The sequence below is a fragment of the Drosophila virilis genome, chromosome X (assembly GCF_030788295.1).
Source record: "Drosophila virilis strain 15010-1051.87 chromosome X, Dvir_AGI_RSII-ME, whole genome shotgun sequence".
Lineage (NCBI taxonomy): Eukaryota > Metazoa > Arthropoda > Insecta > Diptera > Drosophilidae > Drosophila > Drosophila virilis.
In genome coordinates, this window is record NC_091543.1 from 19,135,550 (window position 1) to 19,161,508 (window position 25,959).

The 25,959-nt window shown below is 37.7% G+C and overlaps 1 protein-coding gene and 1 long non-coding RNA gene across 4 annotated transcripts; one reads left to right on the plus strand and one right to left on the minus strand.

The window, feature by feature from the left end:
• The first annotated feature begins 1,736 nt into the window (after nucleotides 1-1,736).
• org-1 (optomotor-blind-related-gene-1) lies at nucleotides 1,737-13,469 on the plus strand. Of its 2 annotated transcripts, none has more exons than XM_070210399.1 (8): nucleotides 1,737-1,964; nucleotides 2,743-2,934; nucleotides 8,139-8,539; nucleotides 9,032-9,264; nucleotides 9,334-9,490; nucleotides 9,712-9,873; nucleotides 11,110-11,177; nucleotides 12,152-13,469. In XM_070210399.1, exons 1-8 carry the CDS (start codon nucleotides 1,820-1,822, stop codon nucleotides 13,080-13,082), a joined length of 2,289 nt encoding a protein of 762 aa, XP_070066500.1. In that variant the 5' UTR covers nucleotides 1,737-1,819; the 3' UTR covers nucleotides 13,083-13,469. The 2 variants fall into 2 exon arrangements, with proteins under 2 accessions (XP_070066500.1, XP_032295980.2); XM_032440089.2 differs by having other exon boundaries at nucleotides 1,833-1,964; nucleotides 2,500-2,934.
• A 9,952-nt stretch (nucleotides 13,470-23,421) lies between these two features.
• Nucleotides 23,422-24,256, minus strand: LOC138911414 (uncharacterized). Of its 2 annotated transcripts, none has more exons than XR_011417024.1 (2): nucleotides 23,991-24,256; nucleotides 23,422-23,913 (listed from the first exon to the last, which is right to left on the minus strand). It is a non-coding gene; the product is annotated as an uncharacterized lncRNA (long non-coding RNA). The 2 variants fall into 2 exon arrangements; XR_011417023.1 differs by having other exon boundaries at nucleotides 23,422-23,937.
• Nucleotides 24,257-25,959: the final 1,703 nt, after the last annotated feature.

The window sequence follows — 25,959 nt, forward strand, 5'->3', positions numbered from 1 at the left end:
GGTGTGGGGTGGGGGGGTTTAGTAGAATCAATTGGGAACTTAAGCGTTTGGAGCAGCGATGGCGGCCGTTGCTGCATTTACCGTTAATTGAATGAGTGCGGGTGATGAAAAACAGACACCAACAAGCAAAGCCGACAAAAACAAAAACAAAGACAAAAAAAAAGCACAAAAAAAATATAAATCGAAAGGAAAGGAAAGCAGCAATACAGATTCTGCCGCAGTCGGCACAGATCCCGCTCGCATTTGCTTTGATCGGCTCAGGCGCAGTACCAGACAGCGGGCCAACCACGCTAATGGCCAACAGACGCCATTTTTTTTTTTTTTTTTTTGATGAGCCAACACAAGCGGCTAGAGCATATGCTGGTGCCCCGCTGTAGCCGCCGGTGCTCGCCGAGAACCGATCATTGAGGGCCGCTCTTTACGGTTTATTTAGTGTCGAGGTTATGGCGCAATTTGTATTTATGGCTCCGGCTATGTGGCTCACCACACCACCATGTGGTAGCAGTCCAATTAAAAGCATTTTCCAAATGAGGGCCATCTGAAGCGTACCCGCTTCTTCTGCAGCGCCAGCCGCATTCAAATGAGTCAGCACGCCCACTCAAAACGGAGATCATCGGAGCAGAGCAATCCAGCAAGCAGGCCGTTGCCTCGACCAGTTATGGTACGCCGGGGGCGTGGCCAATGATCAGCGTTCGTTCGAAATGTTTAAGAGCGGGAGCACATATCGCATGTGGAGCGCACAGTGAATGCTGCCTACAATGGATTGCGACCAGCTATGCCAAGAAGTTTCAGCAAATCGAACTACACAGAAAATTCCCAGAGATTGAGCAAGATTAAAATAGGTTTATGTTTTGTCCGTTTTCATATATATATAAATATATATATATTATTAAATATTTTTTTTTTATTATTTTATATTCGTTGTATACTACATTATCTACGGAAGTTGCTGAAAATTTGCATGTGAACTTTTCCAGAATTCTGACGCTTGATTTCTTACACATCAATATATGCATATTTTACATATTTGGACTCAGAGGCCAACATCTGTTAAATTCGATTGTTTTAAAACAGTCTTCACTGTAGCTGACGCTGCACATACACGGATACCCTACAATTAAAGATGTGAGCACATCACTTGCTTAGTATTTTTCGCATCTAACATGTTGTAAATGCTTTGCTTTTTTTGAAATTCGCTGAGATCATATATGAATTTAAATACACAATACAAAAAAAGGGTGCACAAGAAACTTATTAAAATGGGGACAGACAACGGGTAAGATAATGCAGAGTATAATACTAACATGCTTGATTATGTGTGTACATAGTTTTCCTACATCTATTTAAAGAGTATTTCATGGTCTGCCTGCACTAATCAAAAGTTGCAAATTTGTGCTGTAGTGTATGCAGAGACCTGTATTGCCAGACCAAATTACTCGTCCATGATCCGAGTGAAGCTTTGCTGCTATTGGCCACTCGATGCGTACCTACACATAGGCGCATGCACTTGGATACACACCCAGCACACACACGCACACACACGCACACACACGCACACACACAGCGCACACACACACATAGGCAATGCTAAATTTGGATGCTGATCGGTCGTGTGCAAGTCTCAAGTGGCGCAGCGATTGGTGAGCATCGCCGCCAGCATCATGATCCCAGCGAAGCGAGCATCCATTGGACGGGCGGGTGCGATGCGTCTTTCTCATTCCGCAGTCAAACTCTTGACAATACGGATGCGAGCGCGTGTGCAGCAACAGTAGCAGCAGCATCAGCAGCAGCAGCAGCAGTTAGTGGAACTTCAATTTGAATGCGAGTCAAGTGTCGACAGTCGCGCAGCGCGGTATCACGGATCACGGATCACGGACATCGACATCGACATCATCGACAACATCAGTTCGCACTTGGCCGGAAGGTGGCAATTGAGACACCTCAACGCTTCGGATTCGCAATACGTAATAACAACAAAAACAACAGCAACAACAAGCATCAAGCATCTAGCGAGCGGCCGAGTATATTCAATCAATCGTTCGCTCAATTAATTTGTTTTGTGTCAAGAAACGAGAGAATTTGGCAGTCAACGCGATCGGACCATAAAACGCCATACTCTAAAAAAAAAGAAAAGAAAATTTAAACGGGAAATCGAAAAGAAAATAACACAAGACTGAAACCAAAAAAAAAAAAAACACGGAAAATTGGTAAAAATATTTGAAAATTGCGTCGAGGTGTTGAAGCAATTGCAATTTTTCGTGTGTGTGTGTGTGTGTGTTTTTTTTTCTTAAATCACTTTTTTTTTGTGTGTGCCATTGTGTTGTTGTTTTTGTTGTTGTTGTTCTGATTGACACACTGACAACTTGAACGGCAGCTTCCAATTTTTCCAACAACACATTCGCGGGCCTCATTTGAATTTTGTTTATAGACCCGATTTGCCCCTGCATTGTTGTTGCCAACCCATTAGTTTCTTCTTCTTTTCTATTATTTTTTTTGCAGTGTGTGCGTGTGTAATAATCAAATTTGACAACTGCGCGAAAAACTTTTCAAATCAAAACAAACCAAGAACTGAATACCTAAACCAAAACAATTTAAATGATTCAGTAGCTTTTTCAACTTCGTGTTTATTTTTGCTCTTGGATTTTCTGCATACATATACCTTGTGGCTTAATTGGACTCTCAAATACATAACACATATATATATATATACATCTATACTCGTTTAAATATCGAAACGTCAAGGCAAACGTGCACAAATCGACCAAATGACACACATGATGGGCCCCACGGAATGCGCCAGCGCCATGGTGGCCACAATGCCATTTCTGGACAATGGCCTCAACGGCAATCTGGCGGATTATGGCTGCTATGCAAATGACTATTGGACATCTCCCTACACGACCGGCGGACTGAGTCCCATGAAACAGATTGAAGGTGAGTCAAACAATGGCAAATATACTCAATAGATCGAATGAATTGATCCATTCGATCGAATATCGTTCGTTCTGGATTAGTTCACTTATAGAAAAGTACCATTTCGAAATCTCAAATAAGTTATGTGTAATTACAGCGATATAGAACAATATAAGTATATACATAGAATAAAAAGCATCCACGAAGAAGAAGAACAATAAGTCAAGTCCTATATGCAATAAAATAGAGCTGGAAAATCTGAACTCTTACCGAATGTAGATTGAAGTTGAAATTGCCAATATCTCTTAGTTCCGCCGTATTATTGTGGTTTATGCTTAGTTTTGTAAGCCACGGAGAAAACTATCTATTGTTTTTGTTGAGGGCTTGAACCAACGCTGTTTCGTAGATCAGCTATTCCTCAGTCAATCTTTTGGTTCAATCTTTGTCGTATATATTCACAATTTTACTGCAGCAATCTAATTTTTTTAAATGGGAATTTTACTGAAAACATTGTTATATGATATTTTCATATAGAATTTGCGGGCCAAATTTGATCTCCCCAAAATTTTGGCATCTAACTAATATGGTTGTTATCATGGTTTTTATCATGGTTGTTATCATGGTTGTATCATGGTCGGGTCCTAAGGTTTTTATACAAAGCGACGGGGTCTGCATCGAAAGGTTTTTCAATTTGAACAAAACCATTTTGGCAAGCATTTATTTTCAAACAAGTTTTGTTTAATGTCTGGAGTTAATTTTTTGGTCAATTTTATCTCAACTTCATCAAAAACTTTCTGTTAGCTCTGGTTAAAGATCAATTCGAAAAAGCATTTATATAGTTACATATGCACATATACATATGCATCGCACTGATCACATTCAAAATATTACACATTCGGATACTGAGGGTATCCGAGAGTCGGGTTGAGAAAAAAGAGACACAGTCATTAGCACGACTGAGCAGTGAATGTCCGTGCTCGAAGCCCAGGCTAAAGTATAGATGTGGCTTAGCCTTAAGAATCCAATGCTATTTAAAAAATATTTTGATAGTTTCTACTATACTAACTATACTATCTCTATAGATAAAACTGTTTGTCGTGACTGACTGACTGACTGACGCACAGCCCAAACTGTAAGAGCTAAGAAGCTGAAATTTTACCCTATGTGATGAAGGTGCACGTTAAAACGCGGTTCCGTGAAATTCCACCCACAAGTATGGAAATTTCGCGAAAAACGTTTGAATGAACCCTTTGTTGTTTACCATCCGATCGGCCCCAAACTCAATTTCGACTTTTACACTTTTCCAAAAATGTATTTCTCTCTGGTGCAAAAATATTTGCCAAAGATTTGGTGTCCACCAAATGTTTCGCGCTCAAATTCTTTTCCAAGGATCTATATGAAAAGATCTATATTTAAGACGTGTTTCGCATTTTTTTTTGCAAAATCTAAACTCCTTCGGTAGAAAGTTCATTTAAGGATATTTTTTGTGAATTTGAAGTTGTGTCCGATGTGCATCAAACTTATTTTCAAAGCTCTACATAAGAATATAATTAATACGTGTTTCAGCGATTTGGGAAATTCCACTCGCAACAGTGGTAAAATGGCAAAAAACGTTCGTATAAGAGTAGTTTATTTTCCATTCGCTCAGTTTCAAAATCATTTTCAAAACTTTTTGAGAACATTGATTTTATTACATAAGTGCCACGGGCAAGGCCGGTCTATACCCGCTAGTAATAGTATATATTTTAAACTATATTAAATACTAGTTTTAAATATAACAATAAAAGTGATGCACGCAATTTTTTCAGAAGTTACCGTTTAGCATTTTATAGGCTTAATAAAGTGTATGTGGGTTAGGCAAACATTATGTTCCGGTTTGAGGGATCTCCTAGAATGCAAATTAAATAAGTGTACATTTGTAAGTCGCATATATGGAAAGTCTTATGGAGTCTGAAGATAAAATTGTTGGTGGTATGCTCTCGGTTCCAATCACGGCTTCGCCAATAAGTTTGGCTTGTGAGCCTGGCTATCCATAATCTTGCCTTTCGGATGAGCCACATTACGTCGTATTTTTTTAGGCTTAGGAGGCAATAATACGTTTATTTATCAAATTAAGATTAAGATAATTTAAAATGTTGCCTTAAAATGTAGAAACAATATTTTTAAGTACTCAACCAGAAATGTTTGAATTTGGTTCAGGCTTGGACACGTCTGGTTTTTGGGCCTTGATGTATTACAAGGCTCGGCTATGGCTCGGTTATATAAACATAAGGTACGAATTCTGGGCTGGAAGCAGTTGGGCTTAAGACCGTTGTTCAGCCTTGACATGTATTTATAGCCTAAACCCATTAAAAATGGGTAAATGTATGTAACAGACAGAAGGAAGTATCTCTGACCCCAAAAGTATATATATTCTTGATCAGCATCAATAGCCGAGTCTATCTAGCCATGTCCGTCTGTCTGCCCGTCCGTATGTATGAGCGCAAGGATCTCAGAACCTATACGAGCTAGAGACTAGAGAAATTTTAGATGTAGGTGCTCCTCCGATAATCGATAACTTACTCCGTTTCTAACCAATCGATAAAAATCGATTGATATTCTGTTCGATCGATATTCTGTTTTTTTTTGGTAAATAATAAGAGCTAGAGTCACCAAACCTGAAATATAGCTTCTAAAATAGAATATATATATGCATTTGATGTTGAAAGAAGAGGGTTCAGGGTATCCCCTAGTCGGGAGCTCCCGACTAGAACCTCTTACTTGTTTGCCTTCTTTTACCAAGCTTCATCTAGTCAATTTCGTGCAAATGAAGCACTTTATCTCTAGCCTGATAACTGATACCAGATCTATTGCATCACTTGTCTATTTGAATGATAAGTACTTAAATGCTCCGATTGTGCCCATCTATCAGCTCTGTGACCTGGCACAATTTGGCGCCCCGCAACACAACCGAATCGAAAGTGAAAAAAAAAATAACGAAAAATACTTAGCGTTAAGCAAGAATATAAACAAAGCGGGCAATTAGCGCAAAACTTCTTCAGATTCTTGAGTCGCATGCAATAAAATTTGGTTGGACATTTTTTTTATTTTTATTTATTTACCCATTTTTTTTTTTTTTGTATTTCTTTTATTTACATACACATAGTCTTGCTTTTGGTTTTTTTGATGGTTGGGTTGGCGTGACAGAAAAACGATTATTTGTGCCAAACGCTAATTGATTTTAGAATTCATTCGTGAAGCGGCTGCCGGCTAAATCGCTGGCGGACCAAAACAGCAACAACAACAACAACAAGAATGGGCTCATTAAACGACAATTGATGTTGGAGCGTGCGACGGCGACCTGTCATGGGTCATTGGCGGTGGCAGCAACAGCAAGCGGCAAGCAAACGGAATGCAACTGCAACTGCAACTGCAACGGCTGGCACTTGCTACATGCGGCAATTAATTGCGAAATTGCTGACAAGCCCCGGGCCCAGGCCGAGGCGCCTGTTGCCTTGTCTTACACCACGTCCGCCGCCCTACAGGCCGCTCGCTCTCTCTCTCTCGCTCTCTCTCTCTCTCTCTCTCTCTCTCTCTCTCTCTCTGCCCTCTCCCTATTTGAAGGGCCGCCGCGGGGGCACTAAATTTAGCTGGCAACTCAATCAACAGCCGCTGCTCTGACGACTTTTATAATTGGATCGGCGCTGTTCTCGCTGGTTTTATATGCCGCTCATTATACCCGCCTGATCCAATTTGTCGTGTGCGCGAATCCTCATTATTCCCGACCAGCCCCTTCTTGCACCACCATCCTTTGGCCTGCGCCTGCGCGACCTTCTCCGGAGACATCTGTTTGATGTCATACTTTAAATCAAATAAATCAAAATATATATGCTTATACATATATATTTATATATATTTGATCTGCAAACTATATGAAAACAGTTGGCCAACACTCGTTTCCACATATAAATCTCAACTGATTTATGTGCGTGGCTTTTCCGCTAATTTGTTCTGCAAATTTTTGCACCATGTCACACCTGAGAAGCAAATCCGAAATACAATTTCATATTATAAATTCCTTTTAATAAGATTTATAGACAATATCTGTTTTTCTAGACAGCAGTATTTCGATTTATTTTTCATAGTTTTTAAATCTTTGGCAGTCTATAAAATCGCTTGTTCGGCGTCTCAAATATTTTCTGTTCTCAAAGTTATATGCAAATACTTCCTGGTTGTGAGCAAACATTTAATTCTGTGAGATATGGATTGTGTTTAAGATTTATCAAAACTGAACATTTTAATTTGATTAATGAATAAAATTTTAATAATAATAATAATCTCATCTAACTGATTTTTTATTATCATTATCATTATCAATATTATCAATATTATTATTATTATTATTATTATTATTATTATTATTATTATTATTATTAATATTATTATTATTATTATTATTATTATTGTAATTAATCATTATCATTATGATTACCATTATTGTTATCATTATTATTATTCATCTTATTATTATCAATAATATTGTTATATTGTTATTATAAAAAGTAATTTTTAAAAACTATTACCCTGTATTTTAGAATAGCTAGGTTACTACTATATTCTCAAGATAGAAAATATTTAATATATAATGATTTTTTGATTTGATAAGCTTGCAACCGAAAAGTAATATTTGACGTTTTAAAAAATGAAAAATTATACATTTTTCTATGCCCAATCCTTAATGTGCTAAATGCAAAAGTTATTTATTTCTATATGTTAAGCAAATTGAAGTACTTGATTTAAATTGCTAAATAGGGGACAAGTATTCCGAGTTAAGAGAAGGAACTTTATATATTGAACTAGCATATTCATCTATTCAAAATAACAGCAGAGTCGATCTACACATGTTCTTCAGCCCATAAGTCTATATATCTGAGCTGCTATCCTTTAGAAGTAGACAAGTACATACCACACCATATCAGATCAAACACGATAGGATCGTATTACGTTCTTTTCTTAACTTTTCAAGTTTCTTGTACACATAACATTCATCTTGATGCACATTATCTTTATATTCCAAAAATTGCTTTACAAGCGGCTAATGAACATAAGTAGATATAATGTATATATATAGTATATTTAAATCCTAGATACAGGCTTACTGCCAGAACATTGGTTTATTTACACACACTGTTTAGCTAGCCATAAACAAATCTGTCAATCGAAATCCGCTCGTGCCTCATTCACAGCTTGCATACAAACAGCGGGCAAGGATCGCACCTCGTACAAGCCACTTGAACAGATCGATGCCAAGCTGGCGGACATCGATGCGCAGAGCACAGGTAGCAACAGCACCAGCAGCAGCAGCCAATCGAGCAGCGCCGGAAACTGTCAGGAGCAGACGTCCGCTGTTTCAGATTACCCGGGCGGCGGCGGCGGCGGCAACAACAACAGCAGCGGCAGCAGCCACAACAGCAGCAGCAGCAGCAACATTAATGAGTCGACAACAGGAACAGCAGCAACAACGCCAACAACAACAGCAGCAGCGGCCAAAAAGTATAAGAACAGCCACAAAAAAGACAACAACAATATCACAACAAACAACAACACGTCAAACAGCAGCAGCAAGAACAACAGCAACAACAAGGGTGTAAGTGACAAAACTTTCAAAATATTTGAATCAAATAGAAACCAGTTATTAACCAACATTTTGCCAAAAACCATGCTCATGTTAAAGTTCAAGTGCGTTGACCGGACGAAGTGAAATAAAATTTTGCAAAAAGCTTGCGAAAAGTTAGAGTGCTAATTGCAATTCGGTGTTGCATATGTGCAATGTGTTGCAAGGTGGCAGCAATACAAGCGTAGCATTCTAAAAGCCTAACTGCCTTGTAAATTTTAACATGCAGATTAAATAGCAAATGCATGAGATGGAAGCTTTGGCTGAAGAATCGGTCTTATATATATTTACAAGCCGGATGAAATCGACCTATTACAATAATCGGTCGGAAACAAAACTTTTTTTTCAATATAAATCAGTGCTTTGCCAAATGCCGCCAAATTCTTGGGTTTTTTTTCGTTCTTATGCGTCTTTCCCCATATGGACTTCTATATTATTTGCCTTGTGTTCTATAAATTCACTCAGGAACCGGAGGCAGTGCATCCATCGCTGGCGCAGGCCATTGTTGTATTGGAAACGAAGGCGCTGTGGGATCAGTTTCACGCACAGGGCACTGAGATGATCATTACGAAGACGGGTCGTCGCATGTTTCCCACGTTTCAAGTGCGGATTGGCGGCCTCGATCCGCATGCCACCTATATATGCATGATGGACTTTGTGCCGATGGATGATAAGCGTTATCGCTATGCGTTTCACAAGTATTATCCAGTTTGGTCTGTGACAACTTAGCACATCTGTTCAACTTGGTGTCTCTGTCTCTTCTGCAGCTCGTGCTGGGTGGTGGCGGGCAAGGCGGACGCGATATCGCCACCGCGGATACATGTGCATCCGGATTCGCCAGCGGCGGGCGCCAATTGGATGAAGCAAATTGTGTCCTTCGACAAGCTGAAGCTGACCAACAATCAGCTGGATGAGAATGGGCATGTGAGTAGCAGCCTTTAGTTGGGCCATAAATTTATGCTTATGGCTTTTGTTTATGCGGGGGAATAAAACATTTGGCTGCCGCCCGCGCCAAACAACATTTATTTGTTGTTGTGTTTTGAAAGCGCTAAACAAAAACCGGCAGCCGTCATCCGAAAGCACTCTGCACGCATATAACATACACATATGTCTTCCTCTCTGCCCCATACAATTGCCATTCACAGATCATATTGAACTCCATGCATCGCTACCAGCCGCGCTTCCACTTGGTCTACTTGCCGCCAAAGAATGCCTCGCTGGATGAGAACGAGCATTCGAGTCACTTTCGCACGTTCATATTCCCGGAGACCAGTTTTACGGCCGTAACAGCATACCAGAACCAGCGGGTGAGTAAATGGGCTTGGGCCTGGACTTGGGCAGGGGCATCGGCATGGACATGGGAACAGGGTACGGGGCACTACTTGACCCACTTGTCATCGGACCCACTTGTAAGCGACAGGCGTGAACGCTTTTCGGTTTTCAAATTTACATTTTTGAAACATTTGGTCGACACGATTTTAGGCCCTCCGCCCCCTTTGTTTGCCTTCTGCTCCGAACACCCATGTGTATATAATTATTTTACAAAGCTTTCGCTGGCATTTTATGCCAATTTGGCCTTATTGTTAATGTTTAAATTTCTGGTGTTATTTATGATTGTAAATTTACAATGCCTAACATCCAAGTTAAGAAGGGGATTCTATCTTACAAAACCAAAAATACAATACATGAGCTAGTTTCATATAACAGCAAAATCGACTGTCAGATACACTTTACAAAGAAGATTTTTAAACTTTTTTGTTTTATCCTCAAATGGTTTTAACGACTAAAAAAATGTAGCTTGAAAATATGTAAAATGTGTATAAAACTGTGAGACAATATAGGAAATAATTATTGAACTTTATAGTTTATGTAAAAATATCAACATCTGTTATATGTAGCTACTACTGAGACCTAACCTTAGAATGATATATGATTTAAGCCAGGAACCAAATTAATAATGTATCCCTATTTATTTCTATTATCACACGCTTAATATTGCACAAATAACAGATGAAAGATAAATATTAGAAATAACCGAGAAAAGGAATTTACTTGAACGGCATTTAAAAATCGGTCTGCTTGAAAAACTTCTAATACACTATTGTCGAATATTTCTCGAGTGAAATTCATAATTTTCCAAGTGGTGGACAGCAACAAGAAAAAAAATATAAATATGAAAAATCTCTGGCATTTTATTTTTAGCGCCATTTAACCGAAAGTATTTAAATTATTTATGCGCTCAACGTGGGTGTTAACACTTTTCGTTCCACAATTTATTGCAAATAAATTTGTGGGTGTGAGTGTGTGTGTGTGTGTGTGTGTGTTTGTGTTGTTGTTGCTTATGTAGTTGCTGTTTTCTTTAATGCTTTGTAAACATTCTCTAATTTGTTGCATTTAACGAAATAAAAACAACAACAAACACACAATGACTATTATTAACATAATTGGGGCCAAAACAATTTAAACACATTTGCGTGAAAAATGAAATTTGTCATATTTTTCCGTGTGCTTGGTTTTTTTTTTTACGTTTTATTTTGTTGCAGGTGACACAACTGAAAATATCGAGCAATCCGTTCGCCAAAGGATTTCGAGATGATGGCACCAACGATGTGTAAGTAGGCCAATATAACTTATCATTTTTAAGTCTTAATAGACACACAAAACATGCATAGAATGAAGATATACATACATATTTATGTTTGTTTATAAATTGAATAAATTGTATGGCTCAAGCAACACACACAAATCTTGTGTAAGCCTTCACAAAAAGACGACACATAAGCGAATAAATAAGCCTTAGGACATAATTGTTAAAAAAAAAAACAACAAAAATATCTTTTGGTTGGCGAAGAAAAAATACCCTTGCTACTCCGAAATACAACAGGAAAACGATATGGGAATCTGAATTTTTGATTAAAAACTCTAACAAGCATATTTATAAGAAATATCTTTGATGATTTTTATTAAGTAAAAACTCTAAAAGAAAAGCAAAACAAACCTTAAAAAAAAAAAAAAACGTAAACTAAATTTAGTTATTTATTTATTTAGTGAGCAAGTTTTAGCTAAGCCCAATTTCCCACCAATCGTAGTTATTTCATATACAAATTCGTTTGGGATCAAATATGACTGTACTGTATAAGTGTTATGGTAGATAGATGGATATTATTTGTTATGAAATTGACCCACTTAGAGCAGCGCCCGAACAGATCGTCGATCACAATTCAAATACAAGTGGCCCACTAGACAGTCCGTCGACCGCTGATGTTAAAGTCATTCCGGGAATTGCCGACGCGTCGCATCTACAAAAATAAAACACTAGAAACAATAACTCAAAATGGGTGCGAGAACTTCAACTTAGAATATGGAGCATAAGCAGCTCCGGCTGGCTATGATGGGGCAGCTGACAGATGTGCCTGCCTGCCTTGGCGGTGGTATAAACAATTTTTTTTTTTTTGTTCCTTGGCTTTTCATATTTCGGCATTGTGGCCGAGGGTCGATTGTAAACAAATCAAAAAAAAAGCCAGTTTAATGTTTATCGAAAGCGATTTCAATTTTAAAATTTTGATTTTTAAATTTTAATTACAGCACCAGCGGCAGCCTGGGTATGTCCAGCATGAGCCATGAGAGTCAAGCACGCATGAAGCAGCAGCAGCAGCAGCAGCAACAGCAACAGCAACAGCAGCAGCAGCAGCAACAACAACATCAACTACAACAGCAGCAGCAGCAGCAGCATTTAAAGGCAAAGGACAGAACGCCAGCTAACAGCTTCAGCTTGTCCTGCACAGAGCTCGTGGAACAGCAAGCAGCAGCGGCGACGGCAACAACAGCAGCAGCAGTAGCAGCAGCAGCAGCAGCAACATCTCAACTGGCCATGCAGTTGCCAGCCACTCCCTCGAGCAGCTCAACGTCGGGCAATTCGCCGGATTTGTTGGGCTTTCAGTTGGAAGCGACGCCGCTGCAACAGCAACAGCAGCAGCTGCAGCACCAACAGCAACTGCAGCAGCAACAGCCAGCGGTACAGCAATTGCATCAGCAACAGCATCAACAGCATCAGCAGCAGCAACAGCAACAGCAGCAGCAGAATCTTCACCAAATGTCCAGCAGCTATGGTGGCAGCTATCATCATCCGTATCAGCACCATCAGCATCAGCACACAGCAACGCCATTGACACCGCTTTCAGCCAGCTCCGCGTCACCGCCAGCGCCAGGTGCTGCGGCTGCAGCCGCGGCAGCCACTCAGGTAATGGCGGCGGCCAATATTTACTCGAGCATTGGCCAGCCGTATGCGGGCGAGCAGAGCAACTTTGGGGCCATCTATCATCACAATGCAGCGGCACACTATCACAGTCACGGATATGGCAGTCCGTATGACAAGCTGAAGGTCTCCACGGGTCACATGCGGCAGGCGGCAGCCGCCGCGTACGGCATGAGCAGCTATCAGAGCTTCTACGGCTCCGCGGCGGCAGCGCACCAAATGATGCGGCCCAATAGCTATATCGATTTGGGACCACGCTGATAAGCGGCGGGTCGCTATGCAAAGTATTATTATAGTCAGCCTGGGGCCTGAACTCAAGTATTACAAGTATTTTCAACTAACCCAAACTCAACTCAACTTAATTAATAAATAATATTATTATTCTTCTCATTTTTTTTTTGCTAGTCTTAAGCGACAGTTTTGTGTCTAGTTCAAAAGTATGCCAAAAATGTATCGTAATTGTAAACAAATTATAGTTTGTAACTACATTTTTTTTTACAATTTTTTTTCATACCAAATGCGTTTGCATTGTGTTTTAATTGTTATTAAAATGTAATATTGTGTAAGTTTGTTTAGTGTTCTATTTTACTCGTATCTCTCCATGTTCTATGTACATAAAAACATTTAAATGCTGCAACAGTTTCAATAATAAAAGCCAAATCTAAATTAACAAGAAACGAAAAATTAGAAGAAACATTTCTTAGCTAACGGTTAAATGATCGAACAAACAAAATGGCCGCCAGCAGGCAGCAATTGGTGCTATCCTTTGTTTACGTTCGCCCTCACTCAATCTCTCTCTCTCTCTTTGTCTCGCACTGTGTTATTCTCTTGCGCTGTCTCGCTCTTGTATAAACAAAAAGTGCCATTGTTTTAATTACGGTTAACCAACGAAAGAGTGTGTACACACTTGCACGCCGGCACACCTTGGCCCCAGTGCTTGCGTGCGTAACAAAATTGAAATGAATTTTTGACTTTGTTGTTTTCACGCTTATGGAGCAACCCCTCCCCACCCACAGACACACACACACACACCCACACACACGCACAAAATGCAGTTTCTGTTCCCCCAATTTGATAAGCTGCACCCGTTGACAGATGAAAGCTGATAAGCTGTCATACATACATATGTAGCTACAGCCTGGCAGATCATCAAAGAGGTAACACATATTGAAAAGAAATGCGCAACAAGTGTATACACACAAATGTTTGCATAAATGTGTGTACGCACTCAGTACGTGTGTTCGTGCATATCTGTTTTGTGCGTACAGATATTTGAATTTTTATATTTTGCACACATTCTTTGGAACTTGTTAAGAAATTATGGTTACATTCAAGAAAACCAGCTAAAAAAAAGAATTGTACTCAACTGAACTCTATGAATCTCGAAAATATTTGTGTAAGAATCAAAAATATATTTCGTAATAGTTTGCAATAAATATAGGTACAAACTTTTTATGTATGTTCTTCTGCATATTTATTACATTTCTGTTTTTTTTTTTTTTCCAACAATATGTAATTATACTTTAAGATTCATTCACATTGTGAATAAGCAAGTTACTGAAACCTCGGATGTGTAAAAGTGAATCCCATTACTGACCACACCTATCTACAAATGTGACTTAATAAAAGTAAGTCAGTATGTAGGTACAGTCATGCTGATTAATCTAATCAATGAGTAGCGGTAATTATCAGTGCATGTTCCTACATACATAGCTTGATTATCACATTGAACAGTTTCTTGTGGAACTCGTGCATTCCAGTTATGGACTTTCGACATTCATAATACTCACATTGTGTTTCTGAGTACTCGTACTATCCAAGCCCAAATGTGATGGCTAACGTAAGTTAATGCAATCGACTCAATGTGCTTTATATGGTATATACAACTTATGTGTCGATCCATTTACTGCTTGGGGTGGGAGCCCCGAGCGTTGAGGCGTGCGACATGTGGTGCCGTTATCATTAGTAACGGCACGTTTGTGACGTGATAGTCATAGATGTATATGCTAGTATAACTACATATATATATATATATAATTAAGTTTTACACGTTAGGTTACTATAAAAAAATATATTTCAATTTATTATTTTCACTTAACGGCTACTTTTGTTGAGTACATTCAGATTTGCTTCCCGAATATGAACTGATTTATCTAACTGTTGCGGTCGCTTAGCAAACTTCGCTTTGAGAGAGTTTGAGTCAAAATTGAGTGAAGTTTGAGCTGCGTCAGCAATTATGCGTGGGATAGTACTCTGATGGGAACATTGACAGTGGCGTGATATTTAGGGTGAATTGTTTATGTCTACCAAAGGGGGACAGTTTGATCTTGACCAATGTCGATGTTATCACCAGGCTCTTTGTTTACAATATTAGAAATGTTTATAATTGTGCTTATGCTTATGTGCTAAGTTATGTTAAAGGGTGGGTGCGACTATGGATATGTCACTCCCCCAACCATTAGAAAAGTGCCTGTCCTCAGGTGTTTAAGTTTGGATATAGTGTAACATTTTCTTCTTTTAGAATTGGTATATCTCCTATTATTGTAGGTGTTTCTTCTACTTTGGGTTTTTTATATTTTATAATTAATTTCTTAGGTATGCTTTTGAACTTATATGTCAAATACAGTGTTAAACTTATTAATATGATTACAAATATGGTTATTGTAATTATCTGGAATACATTGTTAAATTTTGTATGTGCATTTATAATTTGTTTCGTTTGTACAAACGAAAGTGGTTCTAATTTTATAACATCATTGCTTACGTAAATGCTTTGAGTATAATCTAACATATTGTTTGAAATTGAAATTTCATTAATTTGCAATGAACAATTAAAGATTTTTATTATATTGTTTCCTTCTATTGTTATTTCGTTATTTATACAATTATGGTTTAATATAGTTTTTGGTAAATTCCAAGTTAAAATTATATTTGGTTCTATGTAGTTGATTTGAAAATTTTGCAAAATTTTAGTATAACTACATTCTGATGTTATTTGGTTTAAAATTCCTGTTAAACATTCATTATTAATTAATTTTTTTGTTTCTCTGCTATAAACTTTTTTATCTTGGGTAAAATATTTTTCATGAGCTATTTCTGTCAAAATATTATTATTTTCATCCGGGTATGGAATTATTTCGAATACCGGGCTTTTTATTATTTCTCGAGGAATATGGGATATTATCAGTATTTCGTTTGTATCTGATTTAAACCAAGTGGAAGTTTTTGTATTCAACAATTTCTCAGAATTAACATGCAACAAATAGTCATGTTTTAGTAATTTTGGGTTAAAAATTCCTAATCTTGTGAGCTGCATTCCCATCTCAATGTCTTCTATATATTCTGTAAAGTGTTGTAAGTTAAATATAAGGATATCTAATTTCTTTCCTTTTTGTTTCTCTTGATCTAGTTCGTTCATGATTTCTATTCCTTTGTTTATAGCTTCTATTATGTAATTTAATTCGTTAACCTGAACGCTGTTTTCTGCTAAGTTGCTTATTTTTTGTTCAATTTCTGCTTTGTCTTCTTGATTTAATGTTCCAAATAAGTATTTATATGCTGTTCCTACTATGTTAACTAAACCTCTTTTGCTACGTTTGGCTATTTTTAAGCCGTTTATTTCTCTGTTTAATTTTTCTACTAGGTATTCGATTTGTATAAGGTTATTGAATTCTTTACTTTGTTCAATTAAATTGTTAAAAGTTTCTTCGGTTTTTGTTGAGGTTATTTATTAGTTTTTCTTTATTAGCTTGAGTGTCATACTCTGGTGTACCTGCATATATGAATATGTCCGCTGGTGTTCTGTTAGTCGTTTTGTGCTTTGTTTTATGATTGTACGTGTAGAGTATAGTTTCAAATTTTGTAAGTTTATTTTCGACGTCTGAGTCGCTGTTAATGATTCTTAGTTTTTCGTTAACTGTCTTATGAAATCGTTCTACGTCGGATATACCGTTTTTACTAGTGGTTATATTAATATTTACTGCTTCTGATTTTAGCCATAATTGTAAAGCTGTGCACATAAAAGCTGAGTCTTTGTCTGCCTTTATTTCGATGGGTTTACCCATTTGGTTGAACACTTGTAATATAGCTCGTTTGGTTTCTAGCCAGTCTCTACTTTTTATTTCTATTAATGATGCAAATTTTGAATAGATATCAATGCAAGATAAAAATTGTTTATCTCCTACTATGTAAAAATCCATTACATATTTTTCTCGGATATTAGCGATTTCCGGAGTTATTTCGAAAGTTAATTTTGTATCTCTGTGTTCTGTTTTTGCGATGTTGCAAATCTCACATTCATTTATTAGATTTTGAATTAGATTTTGATAATCTGGGAAATAGTGGGTTTCTTTGAACCAATTGATAGTTTTTTCAATTCCTGGATGTAATAATTCTTTGTGCTTTTTTAATATTAATTCTTTGAATTCTGCGTATGTTTGAAGGTCTATTAATTTTGTACTAGTTTTCATTGCCTTTGTTGAATTATTCGGACTTATTATTTCTAAGTAGGCTTCTTGAAAAATTGGAAAATCTGCTTCGTTGTGGAAGTATAGCACACTTTTCTTTGTGCATAAGTATTCTTTTATTAATTCTTTGGCATGCGTATTAGTCATGTCTTTGTACGTAATTTTTATGTTGGTTTTGTGAAAGTAATTCGTAACTTTTGTTTCGTTCTCGGTTCCTTTTTCAAATTCTATTTGTCGATTATAATAATTAAGTGGTCTTTCTGTGATTTGTAAATGGTTACTGTTGTCTTCTTGAGCACTATGTATTGTTGCTCTTGTGCTAATTGTATCTTCGCCTAAGAAGTTTTCGTTTAATTGAATTCTGGACAGAGCATCTGCCACATAATTTTCTTTTCCTGGGACGTATTTAATTTGGAAATCAAACTCATTTAGCTTGATCTTCCACCTTTGTAATTTCATGTTAGGTTCTTTCATATTATTTAACCAGACGAGTGGTCTGTGATCACTAAGGATTTGAAATTGTCGACCAAAGAGATAGGACCTAAAGTATTTAGTGGCCCAAACGATTGCTAATAATTCTTTTTCAATCGTTGAATAATTTAACTCATGCTCGTTGAGAGTTCTACTTGCATAGCATATAGGCTTATGCTCTTGCGAAAGGACGGCCCCTATTGCCATATTACTCGCGTCTGTAGTTAATGAAAATGGTTTTTCGAAGTTAGGGTATATTAAAATTGGGTCGGATGTTATGAGTACTTTTAGCTTTTCAAACGCTAGCTCGTAGTCTCTGTCTTTTATATTGATTTTTGCTCCTTTTTTTAATTTAAGTGTTAATGGTTTTACTATATTAGCGAAATTTGGTATAAATTTCCTATAGAAACCACATAATCCTAGAAATGATTTTATTTCTTTTGGGGTTTTTGGAATTGGGAATTTGACAATTGCTTGTATCTTGTTGGGATTTGGTTTTATACCCTCAGTTGTGATGATGTGACCGAGAAATTCAGTTTCTTTTCTCATAAACTCGCATTTATCCAACTGTAGTTTTAAGTTAGCTTCTCTAAGCTTCTTAAATACCTTTTGTAGCGACAAAATGTGTTCCTCCAATGAAGTGGAAAAAATAATAATGTCGTCTAAGTAGACCAGACAATCTTTAAAAATTAAATCTTCTAAGAGATTGTTCATACAACGTTGGAACGTTGCAGGTGCATTCTTAAGACCAAATGGCATGCGAGTGTACTCGTAATGGCCATGTTTAGTCGAAAATGCGGTCTTGGGTATTGAACCAGGATCCATTTGGATTTGGTGGAAGCCTTTGGCTAGATCAATGGTTGTGAAATATTGACATTTTCCAAGTTTGTCTAATATTTCATCCATGATCGGGATAGGGTATTTATCATTAATAGTTAGTTCATTGAGATTGCGGTAATCTATGACTAACCGGAACTTTTGCTTTCCAGATGCATCGTTTTTCTTTGGAACGATTATTACTGGTGAGCAGTAAGGGGATTTGGATTTACGTATGATATTTTGTTTTATCATATCGCTTATTTGTTTATTTACTTCCTCATCGTATATTTGAGGATATTTGTATGGACGCTTGTAAATTGGGTCCTCATGTTTTGTTAGAATTTTGTGTTTAATTGTACTAGTGAAAGTCAAATTGTCACCTTCATGGTACTGGATATCACGAAATTCATGTAAAACTTTTTTTATTTTTTCTTTTTCTTCTGAGTTTAGGTGCTCTAGCCTAAACTCATTGTTTTCTATTAATTCATTATTAATAGCGAAGTTAAATGGTCTGTCCTCTGTTGAGGGTGGATCAAGGCACTCTTGTGCGGTCATGTCCTCTTCGACCTCTTCGTCGTTATATCTAAAACAAAAGTTAAATTCTCCTAAGGTTACGGATCCTTGTGCATAGTCTATTTTTGCTTGACATGCCTCAAGGTATTCTCTCCCAATCAGAACATCATAATGCTCTGAGAAGTCGTGAATATAGAATTTTTGTTTGCTCGGACAAATTTTGCTTGCTCCTAAGCGTATACTTTGTTTTAATTCAATAACACCATTTATGGTGTGAACCTTTAATGTTTCGTTGTAAACTGGAAAATTTAAGCGGTTTGTTTTCATTAGATTTATGGTTGAACCTGTGTCGATGACACATTTTAGAACTTCGTCATTCATAATCAATTTTATGAATGGATTTCTTCTGTTTGTTCCGAGGCTTGCTGATGAAAATTTTCGGATGTATCCATTTTCATCTGCCCACTGTTACTATCTCTTTGACGTTTAGTCGGAGGGTTTGGTGCATTCAAGCGTGAATGGGACTGATTTTGGTAGTTTAAGGGATTTTGGTATCTACCTTGACTTAATTTCTGTTGGAACTCGTGGTGAGCTTTCTGATTGTCTTCGGACTTATTATGCTGTTTATTTTGTGCGTGATAACTCTGATTCGTGTTGGAATAACCACTTGAAATGGTGGTTGGGTTAGCATTTTGCTGATAATTTCCCATGTTCCTACGATTGTTATTTGGATTTCCCTGAACATTATTATTTTTAGGTTTTTCAGTAACGCTATTTTCATATAATCCCTCTCTTTGAGCTACTTGCTTTAGTTTTTGTGTCGACGTAATGTCGTGTCTGGCTAACATCATGAAAAGCCTATCTGGTAATTTTTTTGTAATAACATCTTTGATTGTGTTATTCATAGCATTTGTATAAAGGGTTGTATTGCTAGGTATATTTTCTAGTGCTAACTTATTTAATATAACAAAAGATTTATTTTCGAGCTCCTCGATGAACTTACGGACGTTTCCTTGGTAATTCGTGTTGTATAAGCGTCGAAGGAGTTCTTCAAATGGTGTCTGCACTTTGTATTCTTCAATCAATGCGTTTCTCAGCTCCTGCCAAGTGTTGGCTGCTGTCCTTTGTGATATTCTCTGAGCATCTCCTGTGACTTGCAATTCGATGGCTCCGTATAAGATGCTATGTTGTCTAACATCTCGGGTTGGATACAGGTGTAGGATGTAATCTATCCTTTTAATGAAGGCGTTTAGTTGATCCGTTGATCCGTCAAAGCTTGGCACCTGTCTAAGTTGTGAAAGGGCCTGGTTGAGGTGTTGTTCTGATAATTCCATGGTCATCTTGATGTAATACACTTTTTTTGAATAGTTTTGAGTTTGTAGGTTTGAACTTTATTGTTCTTTGATTTTGCACTTTTATTTTAGGTTAAAGTTTGTGATGGATTATTGGTTAAATGTTTTTTTTTTTTGTGTGTGTGTCTTAAAAAGACTCAGTAATAACGTATTGCAGGGATCAAACGATATGCAAATCCAGTCGTTATTAACTGTAGTAGCTTTATTGCCCAAAGGGTCAATATTATTAAGCTACTAATGACCCGAAGGTTCTTGTGCGGATACGTATTCGAGAAAATTTTTATTACACTCCGACAACACTTTCGGTCGCGATTGTGCGTTAGATCTGGGAATTAATTATCCTTTAGCGATCTTTAATTTTTCCCGACGTATCCTACCGGCTGCGCCAATTAAGTTTTACACGTTAGGTTACTATAAAAAAATATATTTCAATTTATTATTTTCACTTAACGGCTACTTTTGTTGAGTACATTCAGATTTGCTTCCCGAATATGAACTGATTTATCTAACTGTTGCGGTCGCTTAGCAAACTTCGCTTTGAGAGAGTTTGAGTCAAAATTGAGTGAAGTTTGAGCTGCGTCAGCAATTATGCGTGGGATAGTACTCTGATGGGAACATTGACAGTGGCGTGATATTTAGGGTGAATTGTTTATGTCTACCAAAGGGGGACAGTTTGATCTTGACCAATGTCGATGTTATCACCAGGCTCTTTGTTTACAATATTAGAAATGTTTATAATTGTGCTTATGCTTATGTGCTAAGTTATGTTAAAGGGTGGGTGCGACTATGGATATGTCACTATATATATATATACCTAAGATTAGGGCTATGCGTTGGGCATCTATGCGATTTCACACGTTGTCAGAGCTGTGTCTAGGAAACAGAAAAAATAGCCAAATGACAAGCCGTCAAAACTCGACGTTCATTAGTCACAATAAGTACACAAATCCATAAGAATTACAAAAAAAAAACAACAACAACAAATAGTTCAAAAATAACTAAAAAGTGACGTGGCGCATGAGACGGGGCCAAACCTATGTTCCCAGATTGATTATATCGAATTGAACTTTGGCCGTGTCACATAATATACATAAATGTTCTGGGCCAATTTCAAAAAGACGATCATCAAAGAGCTGTCATATATATGTCATACTCACAGACGGCACCGGCCGTTTATCCCAGTTTTTCGCAGCGTCTAAAATTTAATACCGCCATTTGTTGTTGGTTTTTGCTGATGCCGCTGCTGATGTTGTTGTTATTGTTGGCTCCATAAATAACATCAAATTGGCATTGCATTCGGGCTTTCCAGTTGAGACACGGCCCGGGAGCACATAAATTTCTCAACACTTGCATAAAAATTCATAAAAACAATAACACACAACAAAAACACAGAAACAACAATAACAACAAACCAGCAGATGTGTCGTAGAGGGCAAAAGGCACCACAAACGTATTCAATGGACACATGGCAAAGCAGCGGGGGGAGGGCATATAGTCAGTCCATGTGTTTGAGATTTGAGAATTCGAATTATTATTATTTAAAAATTACATTTTCATATGCAGCCCAATTTCATGACTGAATCAATCAGCTCGAATACCTGAACATGGCGTTAACATCAAAGTTCTGGCTTATTGTGTCAACCAGATAGTTATCAAAACTCTCAATAATCACCTATCTGATCAAGATAACCGAACTAACTATTCATCTATGCCATCAGCGTAAACTTCTTGAAATATTTAGCCAGCTTTCTCTCCAGATCTGATATAGAAAGAATACATATATTGAAGGTGTTTGAGAGGTGTTTGAGTGCAATTAACAGCAGAAAACTATCATACCACAATGAATGCTTCTTACTTACTTATTTAATAACCAAATGGGAGTGCTGTAGTCGGGAGTGCCCGACCAGCGGACACCCTAGCGGACACACTATCAAAGGGAAAGCCGGAGTCATAAAATGAAAGATATTTGATCTATTTGATTCTGGAAGCTACATGCTAAATTTAGCTCTTTAAAGCTAAGAGATTTGTTAAATAACCTTGATTTCGATTTTGATTTCTTATCGATTGCTAGAAAACAGGGAGAGCTATCGATTATCAGAAACACGTCTCTAGCTCTTATAGAGGGGATGGAGAGGCGGACGCTGATCAAGAATATATACATATACTTCACAGGGTCATTGATGCTTCTTTCTGCTAGATTTTACCCAATTTTAATAGGTTCATGGTATAAAGTTCAACCAACTTTAACCTTTAACCACAACTTAAAATATATATTTAACAATAACTTTAACAACAACTTTAGCAATTACTTTAACTGGAAAAAAAGGCAACACATATTCATACATTTATGTACTTCTCCCTTGTATTCCGAAAATGAATAGAATTTGTTATGGGCACCTGCTATAATCTAATCCAAAATTCACACACTCAACGGTCAGTATGATGAGTAACTAGGTGTGTGTCAAATATGTGATTCATTAATACAAAATTGACGTAACCATTTGGCATAGATTAAACATATGTACAAAATATGCATTCATGTTAATCTGTATGCGAAAAGGGTATACATATACATATATATATATATATACTTTTTATATAAATACTTTAGTATAGATATCGAACTTTAAGCGGCACCAAGCTGTATATATCTATAATTGTAGGTTTGAATTAGTTAGCTTCGATTTGAGTAGCTGCTAATCAAAGGCGACGGGCGGCGGGCGGCCTTTTTCTTTTGCTGATAAGACTTATCATAGCATGACGTATAAGGTGCCATATTTCCAATGTGCACTGGCACAACGTTGTCAAAGGCTATATAGACTGCCCTTGGATTAAGATTAGGCTCAGCAGCAGTATCAGGCGATATATAATGATGATAATGGACTGGACAGACGCCAGGCACTTTAAAGGGCTCAGCGGAGACCGAAGACCCTTTGAAAGATGATTTCTGGATGCCACTGTAAAACGAATATCGTCCCATTGAAAATTTGAATATTTATTGCAGACAAGCACTGCGGTAGGTCCATGCACATGTACATATATATAAATATATATGTGTGTGTGCGCGTGTGTGTGTGTGTGTCACTGTCGTAGGTGTGCGGTGTGTCGCCTGGTCGATCGATATTTGCGTTCGTTTGGTTGCCCCGTCTGTTGGTGTCAAATGGCCGGACGGTTTTCAAGTGGCAATGCAACAACAACAACTGCAACAACAACAACAACAACAACAACAACAACAACAACAACAACTGCAACTGTGCCTGTTTTTTTTCTTATCAACTTGTGCCCAGTGTCTTGTTGTTGTTGCCACATTTTCCGCACAAGTTCAGGGCGCGTCCATAGCTAATCGCTTTGAAAGTGAAACCGTGTTTATATTTTGCCTTATTTTTTCCGCTTTTTTCCTTTCATTGACACTTGAACCGTTGTTTATGCGAGCGCGTCGTGTGTTTGGTATTCTTCATTTCTTTACATTTTCTTTTTTTCTTTCGTTTAAATACCCTGTAACATGTGCACCTCTAATTACCGGCAGTATCCAGTAGCATTATATTTACCGCGTTATCAATTTTAGTAAATTTTCTTTAGCCAAATAATTATGTTCCAGCGAACTTTCAACTTTGTCTCAGTCTTAAGTATTTAGGATTTGGCGAATTTTATTGAACATAACATAGTTTATAAGATCTTAAAATAGTAAGTATAAAGCCACTTTTAAACCAGACTGAAAACTCTTTTTAACTCGAAGTCTTACTAAATAGTTCCACATATGTGACTTATCCATCTTTTTGTGAAATAAAAAAGTATACATGTTAAAAAATTTCTGGTTAAGTTAAAAGTTTTACAGAACAAATCTTTAAACAATTAGTAGCCTACTTAATCTGACTAAAACACATGTGATACTTATATTTTCTAAAAGTTAAAAGAAATATCTGCAAGATTCAAAATATTGGACTTAGCTTAGCTCAATGCTTGTTTTTCGTCCAGCTAACAGCTCAGCCAGGGTATTCGTTAGTCGCTTGAATTAGGCCTGTGTAAAAATACTTGTTTAGTGGATGTGGCATATTTTAAGACCCGAGCAGAAGTGGAGGGCTGCAACCCTTTGTGGCTACGCCTCAACTGCAAACTACCTTTTCCGGGCATTTGGGGCGCACGCATGCGCGACTCTCGAGTGGATATTGACATATTGCCGACACGCCCACAAACAAATCTGTGCAACATGCACAAGGCAAGCAAGCTGGCGCCCGCCTGGCCGCCCCCCTCTGCGCAACCATGCCAGACGCACGTGCCCACAACGGATGATGATCGGCTGTAAGGAGATGGAGCAGGGCAAGGAATGGAAGAACAAAGCTGACAGGCAACAAAGTAGCTGCGTTTATGAGCCGTGAATATTATGAAATAAAAACTTGACAAAATCGTGAGTTGAGTGCAAAATGTTTGCGCAAATATGTATTTACAAATTATATTTTGATGGTTGTCGCGCCGGGGGCTAATTAATATTACACAATATTGCAACAGGCCATCAATTAACATTGCAGTTGCAGTTCGGATGCCCTCGGGTCCGGCTCCGGCTCCGGCTCGCATGTTGATTCAACGGAAATTGAGCGAGTAATTCAAGAAAATGTTGCTCGGAAATGTCGTGCCATAAAAATCGTTTGCCAGTGCGTGTTGAAAACTGTCTCTTCAAGTTCTTAGGCCAGCCCCACACACACACACACACATACACAGAGAGAGAGCCCCCGATCCCAGCATACCCTATCCGTTTTTGTGCGCACTTACCAAAATTAATGCCATCGATGACAACACTGGCAGCAACAATAAAAGGCCCAGCCCAAAAATAGCCGGCATATAACATTATGTTGCCTCCGAAAAGGGACAAAGCAGCCACTGAAATTATGAGGACGTTTCTGCTGCAGCACAATTATTGCCAACTGTTAACAGATTTGTTGGCAATGCTCAGCGGCAACTGCTGCAGTAGGAGCACCACCAGCACCACCAGCACCACCAGCAATCGGGCCAGTATATTGCCCGGCTGCCAACAGTATCTGTTTGATAATGATAATGGCATGTTGATGTCGATGGCTTTCCCACTGGAAATAGAGTCATTTTCAGTGGAATAATTGCCATTTGCATTGTGAAAAGTGCTGAATGCATTGAAAATCGATAACATAAGCAAATCGTTATATAAATTATATTCGTCTTACGGATCTGAAATTGCAAACGCAACACAATGCGTCTGAGAGCATGTTGTGAAAGGCAATGCCAAGCCGTTGGTTCAAAGGGCTGGCGTAGAACTGCATCTAAGTCGAGGCATGTTTTTCAGAAAATGATTTTGTTAAACACAATTTATTTGATTTGAATTATTGAAAAATGACAGAATTTTTTTAATGAAACATTTCAATTTCTTCTATAAACTGCCCATTGCCCACTGAAAATATAGCAAGACATATATATTTTCAAATACAATATGCGGGCTACATTAGATCGCTACCCAAAACTGGCAGCTATCAAATAGGCGTAGATAATGCC